The 10,839-nt window shown below is 39.9% G+C and overlaps 1 protein-coding gene across 2 annotated transcripts in view; it reads left to right on the top strand.

Annotated features, from left to right (window-relative positions):
• LOC102206784 (furin-like protease kpc-1) overlaps positions 1–10,839 on the top strand; it is a 200,413-nt gene that overhangs the window by 117,154 nt on the left and 72,420 nt on the right. For both annotated transcript variants that reach the window (XM_005741284.2, XM_005741285.2), the window contains exons 7-12: positions 1,680–1,717; positions 2,343–2,410; positions 3,044–3,132; positions 6,279–6,451; positions 9,591–9,806; positions 10,453–10,556. In XM_005741284.2, coding sequence (XP_005741341.1) covers positions 1,680–1,717; positions 2,343–2,410; positions 3,044–3,132; positions 6,279–6,451; positions 9,591–9,806; positions 10,453–10,556 — 688 coding nt within the window. The remainder of the gene's footprint in view (positions 1–1,679; positions 1,718–2,342; positions 2,411–3,043; positions 3,133–6,278; positions 6,452–9,590; positions 9,807–10,452; positions 10,557–10,839) is intronic.

Raw genomic sequence — 10,839 nt, forward strand, 5'->3', positions numbered from 1 at the left:
ACAGAGTGAGTGATGTGTGGCAGAGCAGGCGCGGCCCTCCTGGGGCCCTCATTCGTTTGTCTCTCGCTGAGACCACAGGAGCCCTGATGCTGCAGAGATGGAGGTGGTGGCGGTGGATGGGGTGGGAGAAGAGGAGGGGCGATGGGAGGGGGCAAGCCAGCAAAAAGCAACTGATGTTGAGAGACGATGATGAAAAGATGCAAAGAAAGGTGTAGTGTAAGAGAAAAGAATAAGAAATCAAAAGGACGGCAGTACAAACGGATTTGGTGGATTGGATTGTTCTGCCCCCAGTCACTCGTTCACTCATTCATCAATCATGTGCGAAGCTTCGTCGTACAAAACAGGGGTCTTGACAAAAGTTGATTTTAAAAAATGGATTTCACCACTACACTCTGGCAAATTAATTGCACCAATTAGTGGAGCACTCAAAATTCAAAATTTTAATAACCTGTCTACCACACAGCAAGTTGCAATGACTTGAAACAGCACTGCTTTACAGAATGTAATAAAATAAAAAGTGCACTTATCCAATGCACCAGGCATTAAAAATGAGGAAGCGATCTCTTTAAGCATATTGGGGTTGATCATTAATTGTCTCAGTTCCTGACGCACATTTGCTCTCTGCCTTGTATTCATTGAATTTTCCTCTACATTTTATTTTCATATAAACACCATTAAGTGGACTTTCACTTGTTAACCTCAGAGGGTCAGAGTAAAATGTGTTCTGTCTATGCAGCTCCGGCATATAGTCTGTGCCCACCACTCTGTATAAGTGAGCTCAGAGACAGGAACTATGTTAACTTTGGAGATGACTCAGTTGATGTCAGTCTGCTTCTTAGAAATGAGTCATCACATGAGTTTGTGTTCTGAACATACAGCTTGTATAGACAAGGAGAAACATCACCTTTGCCTTCTCAGACCTTCACTGAAGTACAGAAAATAAGAAGTGTTAAGAATTACAGGATACAGTCATTGTAATAAGAAAGCGCAACCTCTTTTATTTAAGACACGGCAAAAAATAATCTGGTTCTTGGTAGGTTCTATAATTTTTTTCAATAGAACCTCAGATGAACAACGTTGACATGTTACATGTGATAATTTAACAATCATGGACAACCAGTGTGTGAGTTAACAATTATTTAGTTACATCCAGGTGCTGCCTAATCAAATGCAGTGATTAACTATGTGATCATTTCTGTAAAAGCAGATGTTTTGGCAGTTTGCTGGTCTGAAACATTCAGGTGTGTGTTCACACGATGCCAAGGAGCAGAACTGAAAACAATGATCCCACTCACAGCAGCACATCTACAACAGAATGGTTTGGGGGGGGGAGTAACAAGGTGTTGCAATGGCCCAGTCAAAGTCCAGAGCTCAACCTGATTGAAATGTTGTGGCAGGACCTTAAGAGAGCTTTGTAGAAAAACAAATGCCTGCAAAGCCTTTTGTTAAATAAATAAATGACAAGATGTGCATCACCACAGATGAACATCGTGTTTACATATGTAAATCCTTAGTATTGACAGAGAGCGCACGTTCTTTTTGACATGACTGTAAGTACCATGATATTGACTGACTGAGAAATTGAGGTCTGTGCTGATCTAATATAAGAAATACACTTTTAACCAGAAAAATTACTTGCAAAACTAAATCCATCATATTCTTTCTGTTTTCTTTTCCAGGTTTAGATCACACAAACAAGGACCTAAAGAAAAACTTTGTGAGTAAACTCAAAATCAATGTGCCTTAAATGAATTTGAGCATTATCTTAGAGGCTTTTCTCTCAGCTAGAGTTGCTTCTCTGTTCGCTAAAAGATGAGACAATAAAAGTTTCATATAGTTATAAAGCTGCGAGGCTGGTGTTACACTGGCTGGCCATAAAGCATATGTGAAGTGGCAGCGTTGTTTGCTCCTGCCTTGTCATTTATAATCCTATAGGCAGTTTGAAGCGTGTAGGCCAACTTGTACTTTGTCACAGCAGATTGTCTGGCATGGATAAGCCTGGCTGCAGAGAGAGAGAGGGAGATACATAATTGCTCTCTTGTACAGTCTGCTGCCAAGACATCCTCCTCCCGTTATGCCTATATACACTGGCAAACAAGTCATTCAAACATGTTCACTTTTATGACACACACACATAAACCACACCGACACGCAGCAGCATCTCCTCAGTGACAGTGATTGCCGTCAGTCAGAAGAAAAATGTTGACAGTCTAATTCAAGTGCCACTATCGAGAGTTTTTTATGGGATTGCTTCATTTCCTGTCATGTCATCCTGATGTTTTGTGTTGAGGGTTATGCTGTCATACACTACTCCGCATTTGTTTTCTGTCTCGCTTTTCCAGGAGGCCCGTGCCAGTTTTGACCTGCGTGCATCTCACGATCCCATGCCTGTCAGAAATGAGGAGAATAGGTAATGACTCCTGTCCTTTTACTCTTACCTCTAGATATCCGATCCCTATATTTCTCCCTTCCAAAACCAGGAAACTGATCAAACGTCGTGTATAGTGGCCCTAACGTGAGACGCAAACATTCAAGCTAAGCAACCGAGCTAATTCTTGGACCTAAAACTAGCTTAACTGGCTGCAACAAGCGACAGCTGTCCTCTCACAGAGAAAGAATCAGTGGACGTTGGTTAGAATGTGAGAATCTTGAGTTTGCCTGTCTGAAATCAGAGATCTATCATGTTACACTGGAAGTCTGCTGCTGTCATTTCATGAAAAAGCTTAACTGACTAACTGTAGCTCAAGACATGATATCAAGGTCAATTTCTCTTTTTGCTAGTTAAAGATTTCAAAACTAAATCGTTGCACGTGTCTGGTGTCAACCTACAACATATTACCTGTTTTTTTCATGCCTTGATTATTGGAGGTGAGACTTCCAGTATCTTAGTGTTCTTTTCTGACAATGTGAGCCAATCATATTGAGGAGATGCCATAATTACTGCGTGTGCTCAGGCTAAAACCCCTCCCCAAAAAAGAAAACGCTCATCTCAGCTTATTTAGTCTCTGTATGTGGCTAACATCTTATTCCCCCTCTGTCTCAGTCACGGTACCCATTGTGCAGGGGAAGTTGCCATGGAGGCCAACAACTCCTACTGTGGTGTGGGCATCGCCTTCAATGCCAGGATTGGAGGTGAGGAAAACAATACAGCCTTAAAAAGACCGTAGGAGGCAGTGCATTGTGGGTGTGCTGCACTGGCCAAAACGAGGACATGGCATAAGAAGCAGTTTTTAAAACACTTGTTATACTACATTGGTGCTATATTATTATTATTAATAATAATATTATTCGTTTACTTGATGAAAAATGCATGCTTTGTGACTTTAGGACAGCTGTGCAGCTCTATTGGTAAAGACAGAAGAAAGGGTTTTTTAGTGGTGCTCAGTATACCTTTGGGCATTGACAGTAGGGCCAGCACCTTATCTAACAGAAATCTATTCATTTCTGACCAATTATAAACCCCTAGTTTTTACAAAAAAAGAGGAAAGGAAATAATTTTAGCACAATGCTGTGATTTTTCTTTGCCTGTGGTTAAAACCTCTTTGGAGGAAAAACCCTGCATGCATAATACACCTGCTCTAACTTTACAAGGTCTCACTTACTTTATTATGAAATGATAAATAATTCAAACTCACCTTTACTGGCAGAAATTCGAAAGTAACAAATATTCCAAAAACCAAAATACCACATCCACATGCTGAATTACTTTTGAGAGAAAAGAAAAATGCTCAGCATCATTTCCAGATGCAAATGGAAATGATGCTGAGTAAAACGGTTGATTTTATGTTTGGTTTAGGTGAAAATTAAAATGTCGAGCAGACACACTGTAAAATGTGGCAGAAAATCACAGGAAATCGTGCCAAATTTTCACAGTGAAGTTTTCCTTGTCGGTATAAATTTTCAACGCCTGTGTATATATTTACAGTGAACATGGCTTTAGGTTTATGCGAATACAGGTCACTACATATTGACTGGGTGCTATTCAGGCATGCTGCCCCTATTTAACAGCTCATTTTTTAGTGTAATGGCTTTTTTAGTGTTGGTAGTAACATCGGAAAAGGATGAATGAACTGAATACATAAGATTGCCCATTTTCCCGTTGTGAAATCAAAGATTTTTACAGGGTTTACCAAGAGTGCTGTAACCCACAAGTTAATGAGGAGTACATAATGTGTTTGAATAAGAACACTTCCTGCAGCTCTCAGATCCTAAATGACTCAAACTGAGCTTAATGCAGCGATGGCATCAGCACAAAATAGAGAAAATGAGAAGAGGAATCCCTCAGCTGAACTCTGGCATTTGAACTCTGCTCTGTGATCTTTAATCTCTGACCCGTCCTCGTTTGTCACAGGCAGATGAGCGTCTCATGCAAAAAAGAGAGCGAAAGAAAAACAGTTTGACGGAGCGAGAGCACGAATTTCTTCCCACAGTTAGATTCGATTTTGCTTTGTTGGTTCCATTTGATTCTGACTCATAAACAGTCTGTATGGCACACAGGAGACGAAGGGGCAAGACCTGCATGAAAGATGCATGTTTTGACTTGAGCTGTCACACAGCTGGCTAAGTGAAGTTCTTTGCCTCTGTTTGTAGTGTTTGTATTGACGATTTGTGTTCTTGTTTTTCATCACAGTCACCACACAAACTTTTCAAAACCTTAGAAAATGTGCATTATTCCATCTGAAAACATGTATTTTTCATCTAAACTGACTGTACATGCAATAATAGATGCTAAGCTGAATACATGTGGTTCTTGGCTATGCCTCTCCAACGACCTAATTCTGAAAAGTTGCTTCGTCAGATATCCCAGCTCTTGAGCATATTAACATCTCAGCACAGAAACTCCATTTCTTAATGTAAAAAAACAACTCTTTAATGCTAGCCAGGTCTAATAAATAAGAAAGAGACTTTTTTCCCCTGTAAACCTTCCTTTACTCCACTGTCTCTAGTCGCTGCCATCTAGCAGTCTTTTGTTCTATCCACAGTCTCTAATTGGAGTGATGTTGTCAAGCTACAATTACAAAGGACACATCCACTGTTTAGAATTTATGCAACAAGCAGCAGAAACCTAAATGCACATCTGACTTGTGGTTTGGATTAATTACTGTATAGTTTCTACTGCAAATCAAAAAGAAAAAAAAATCACACATTTAATGCAATTAAAATTTTTCTCTATCGGATTCTTTCACAATGTCTGACCCTGTCACTTCAACTGGCCGTATTAGGGATTTGAGTTCTCCAAATTTAATTGCATCACAGGTAGACAGTAGCTGTGACGACCAACACGATAGTAGAGAGATTATTTGAAGTATTATTTCAAACATGACATTTATTTTCAAATCCCCATCCATCCATCCATTAATCTTCTTAACCCATTATCAAATTGTTGAGTAAAATGTATACTTATTTTTGAAAGCTGCCATTCTCAGTAAAAAAAAAAGAAAAAAAGATTAAGTATGTTTTTTTCCACACAAATAGAGATTAGCTGGTGAGCATTTACTTGCTAAAAGTGAGACATGCAGGAACTAAAAAGATGGTGAATACTGGATTTAGATTCAAGATGTATATAAATATTAATGTGAGTCTTTATCTGTTGGATGTGGGAGGGACCACATCAGCTTAAAATGTTATGATACACTATTTAAATGTTAGTTAAAAAATATATCAGTGATTGCAGTCCTAAATGAGACCCACCCCCACATAAATGTACTCCAGTTTTGCGATCAGAAATCTTAAAACAGTTGATAACCTGTGCAGTGCTGACACTCCACACTTTCCAGTAGCAGATTTACCAAATGTTGGGTAAAGTGAAGTAATCCATAGTTTCACCCTGTAGGTTGTATATACTGGGATGTTTTTGGCTGCTTTTCTCAGCTTTGATAGCATGCTAACTTGGGGTGACATCCCCCAGGGTCCCTCGGGGCAAATGGAAGAAAAATCTCACTCTCACTGTAGCTTCTCTGTCCACTGACATTACATTATAACAGTTCATGGCTGCTGCAGACACAGTTGCACTGCAAGTACTGAGCTTCACAAACTCTTATTTCACAGTTAAACTGATGAAGTAACTTCTTTTGAGACATACGTTAATCATTTTATTCAGTTTATAATGGTGGTTAGAAAGTATCAATCAGTAAATGCAGAGGAATGTGAATATAGCGACAGTGAGGGGATGAGATATAGCTATAGTTTGTGTTGTTTTCTATTTCCTTTTTTTTTTTTTCATTTTGCACAAGCCTTCCTCCAAACTCTGATCTCTGTGACCTTTTCGATGTGACCAGGTATCCGCCTGTTGGATGGCTCTGTGACGGATGCCATGGAGGCCACAGCTCTGACCTTCAACATCCACTTCATCGACATCTACGTCTGCAGTTGGGGCCCGAGGGACGACGGGGCCGAGATGGACGGGCCGCAGAGCCTGACAGAGCAAGCCCTCCGGCTAGGAGCTCACAAGGCACAGCTTTCATCTCTAAGTTCACACTGCTGTCTGTCAGATGTAAAGCCGACAGTCACACTGTCAGTGGAGCTGGGATTGGAAGGACAAAATGTCGAGTGTTCAGATTTCCTAGCCAGATTTAAATCCTCATTTCCTTATTTATTTATATCTTACGGAGAGTACGTTCATGACACGTACTGTAACAAAGTCAATCTGCTACTTTTGCCACATAGTCAGACTGCTCCAAAACAGACTATTTGTTTTGTTTTTTAGATGAATATTGCAGGAAACTCTATTGATGGCTAATGGCAGGGTGTGTGTGTGTGTGTGTGTGTGTGTGTGTGTGTGTGTGTTGTAATCCAGGCCTTTCATTTATTTGGTATTCACTTCCAATACATGTGACTATTTTTGTTTGTTCATATAGACAGTAAGAGCATGACCTCCCACACAAAAAATACACTGATCAGCCACAACACTGAAACTAATGACAGATGACTAGAATAACACTAGTCTTCTAGAGACCGTGTTCTTCTGGGATATGTTGGGTCCTGGCATTCACAGGGACATCATTTAAACTTAAAGAAAGACGGATATAGTGATCATGGCGTTGCCCGCTAGTTTGTAACATCCAGTTTTGAATCCTTCACATGAGCATTTTCACAGTCACCATCTTGGTATTTTGAAACCAGATGTGACAAGCACGGTGACTGTGAAGCTGCACTCTCATTGGCTAATGACTTGTGACTGACATGTCATACCCTGGACAATTCTCCTTTCTAATATGTAGATAACCCAAATTTAGGAGCCCATAACCCATAAACTAATCAGGAAAGTGTTTATAGAGATCAGGACAGAAAGTTGGTTTTCCATAGATTTCCATGAGACCAAACCACAGGTTTTGCCCCCCTGGTGGCAATGAATAATAATGCAGGGTTAAGATACTTGCCCACTGGCTTCACGTCTTTTTATAGCGCTAGAGGCTACATCTTCTCTTGTCTCAGTCAAACTTCTTCTTGGGTACTTGTAGATTGCACTGCTGTTATTAGATTCTGTGTTTCCTGTTCACATCTTCCATGTGCTCTGGTTTTCTCTGTTTCGCTACTTCTTTACCGCTCTGGAAAAGTAGAAAACTGCTTTTAATTATATTTCCTTTGAAAGTGCCTGTCACCAAGGCAACAACGTCAATGTCCAGTATCACCAATTCATAATTTAGCTGAAATGTTATTCTCTTCAGCGGTAAGTCTAATTTCTAAGCCAGTAAAGGATTTATTTGCACAAGTCTTAGTTTTAAGCTTCAGTAAACAGCACAAGAAATGTTTATACAGCTGCTGCACTACAGTTTTTTTGGTGCCAAAAACCAAAATCGAAGAACAGAATTTAAGCACAACTTCACTCTTGACTCTGGAAACACAGTTCTATGATAAAATGTTCAAAACACGGTTTGCTTACTGATTTTCAAGCATATGTGAGTAACTTTAATCCTGGTTCCTCAATTTTTTGGGTTCTTAAAAAGGATTATCATCCTCTGAAGACAATATTGCAGTAAAAGTGTGCTCTTTTAGCAAACTAAGGGTTAAGAATGATAATGGTAACTTCCTGGTTTGGATGAGGCCTTTTGTTTCAAATGTTTCCCCTTTTCCACAAGCTCTTTCTAAAAAAAGAACGGCTTAATATGCCCCCTAAATTACTAGCTGCCCCTCAGTTTCAGCATTTTTTTCACAAGTTAATGAGCCTGATTTTCAGTGGTGTACTGGCTTTCAAGATCAAGTGGACACCACAGAAAACATATTTCTTAATTTATTCTTCACTGCTTCAGCTTTGAGTTGTTTTGGTCTTAGTGATGCCCTGTGAGAGCTGCTCTTTACACTGTCCTTTGTGAAGGTTCATGTGCTGATGCCTTTGAGGAAAAAATAGTATTTGAGGAAAATTTTAGTCACCTCATGAGGCATTAAAAAGGTTGCATTAAAAAAACCTAAATTTAGCACAGGATGCGACAACACCAAAAAGAAGACATAAAATGTGGCAACTCAAGGGACCATGTGGGTTGGACCATGGACAGTTGGGCAGTAAGCAGCACATAATCTCATTATAATGTGATGGTATTTTCATTACACTGGGTTCTGCTAAGGCCTTTAAACACCAGACACGTAAAGTTTTGTGAGAATATTTTGACTACGTGAGTTTGCTGAATGAATCTGCGGCATTCATTTTTTCAGCCGGAAAAAGTGCACTCATAGCTCAAATTTTGCACCAGTACAGAATATAAAAATGGTAAAATAATATTGTTTTAACTTAGACACACAGCTAGACACTGCTCTGGGTCATGGCTCTCTGGAATGATTTCTCTGACTCCTCAGATGTTGTCCCAACTCTGGGAACAAGAGCTCAAACGGTCCCAGTTGACATCTTGAAATATGTACGTATGCGATCGGGATACAGCTTCATATTCTGGATCAAACCATGAAATTCTCCCTCCTGCTGCATTCTCTTGAGAACTGTAAGAATCTTGGTTTTAGCCTTTTCTTGTTGGAAAACATCAAGACTGAAATTTTTTTTGCATTTTTTGAGAACAACTTTTCACAAAAAGCCAAGCTAGCATAAGCCAGCAATGGACTCCTATGACTTTTGTAGATTGTTGTAGCAATTTATCACATCTGGCTAGTTTCATCATCAGAGTGTGTTGTGAATGCAGTATTCCCTTTACCATGTATATAAAAAAGTGCAAGAAAGACTAGTCTGAATTCAGGGTACATGGGTTTTTATACATATAAAATGATAATACATTTTACAGGAACAAACTGTCCATGTTACATTATGATAGGAAAAATAAAAACAGTACTACTACCACATAGCTGGAGTAACAGTATGTTATTGTAAAGCTTGCATTGTGCTTTAGCTTTCAGTGCTAGAATTTAAAGGAAAGTTTGTTGCAGTAATTCATGCAAATGACAAAACCCATCAAAATAGCTACAAAGCAAACAGCTTAAAAGATATTTTATGAAAGACTTACATGTATTGTACACATAAAACAATAACAGCTTTTCCAATAAAACATTTGTTGACAACGTTTGTTTTAGATATAAATACAGTTTTTTGTTAGTATGTGAGATCTTTCTTTTTTTCATTCTCTTTGACATCCCACTGTTTGTTTTCTCAGGGCCGAGGTGGGAAGGGCAGCATCTATGTGTGGGCGGCAGGTAATGGTGGAATGCAGCATGACCACTGCGGTGCAGATGGATATGTTAACTCCATCTACAACATTGCCATCGGCGCCGTCACTCAAACTGGGAAGCCCACCTTCTTTGGAGAGCCCTGCCCTGGAGTGATGGCCGTCACTCTGACAGGGACCAGCGTGGGAAGCTCATTACCTTTGGTTAGTGTGTGTGTACCTCCCAACACATCTAACAACAGTATTTATCATTAATGAGTGTATATACAGTATGTGTATGTGTGCACATCAGTGCCAGCAGCCCTGATCTTTGGCTCCTGTGAGCTGTAAGAAGCCTGTTAAAGAGCAGCCACTGGTGTGGTATTTATAGAGACTTGCCAAATGACCTAGGTGACTGCTGGGCACACACATGCAGACACGCAGGAGCCAACGAGTGTTAATTGGAGGTAAAGCGTGGCTGTAGTGGCTGAGAAAGAGAGAGGAAGAAGCAGAGGTGTTGATGGCGGAGGTAACACTGAAAAGCCAGGAACAAATCCAGCGCCAGCTACAGAAACAGAAAGGCCAATTTTATCAGTGTGATATCACCCTCGTCTGCAGGGAGGTCTGCCCTTTACCACTTCACATTAGAAGGTGGTTAGACCAGAATGCAGTTGTTTTGTTACTGTTAAATTGTGTTGACGTGTTCTAATGACAGAAGAACCGCTGTTGACACAGTAGCTGCTATAGTGTGGAACCAGTAATGGCTTAATTAGCTGCAAACAGCTCACGTGCACCTCCCCTTTACAGCATATATACTGGTACATGTAATATAATATATCATGTAAAATTAGTTCCTTTGTGATTCCTCCAGGTGACTGTGACCAACATTGGTGATGGATGTGTCACACACTTTCCAGGAACATCCAGTGCTGCTCCGATTGCTGCAGCGATTCTGGCTCTTGCCTTAGAAGTAAAGTGAGTTTTTTTTTTCTTCCTACTTATTCTACAATCAAATAATGATATAAAATTGAATTTCATATCGTGTTCATTTATGTAGGATTAATTTTGTGCTGCCTATATAGTGAATCCTAATAACACCTGCGATCATCAGATCTTTCATTTAGCACCCCCTGCAGGTCACATGTTCACTGCTGATTTGTTCATCAATAGCTCAGGTTAGCAACAGGCAGACCACGGTCCAGACCCAGATGCTCTTATTTACGGATCTAGACATATTACTACATTTTGACAATTTTTT

This window comes from Pundamilia nyererei, unplaced genomic scaffold (assembly GCF_000239375.1).
Source record: "Pundamilia nyererei isolate P.nyererei 1_Seehausen unplaced genomic scaffold, PunNye1.0 scaffold00109, whole genome shotgun sequence".
Classification (NCBI taxonomy): domain Eukaryota; kingdom Metazoa; phylum Chordata; class Actinopteri; order Cichliformes; family Cichlidae; genus Pundamilia; species Pundamilia nyererei.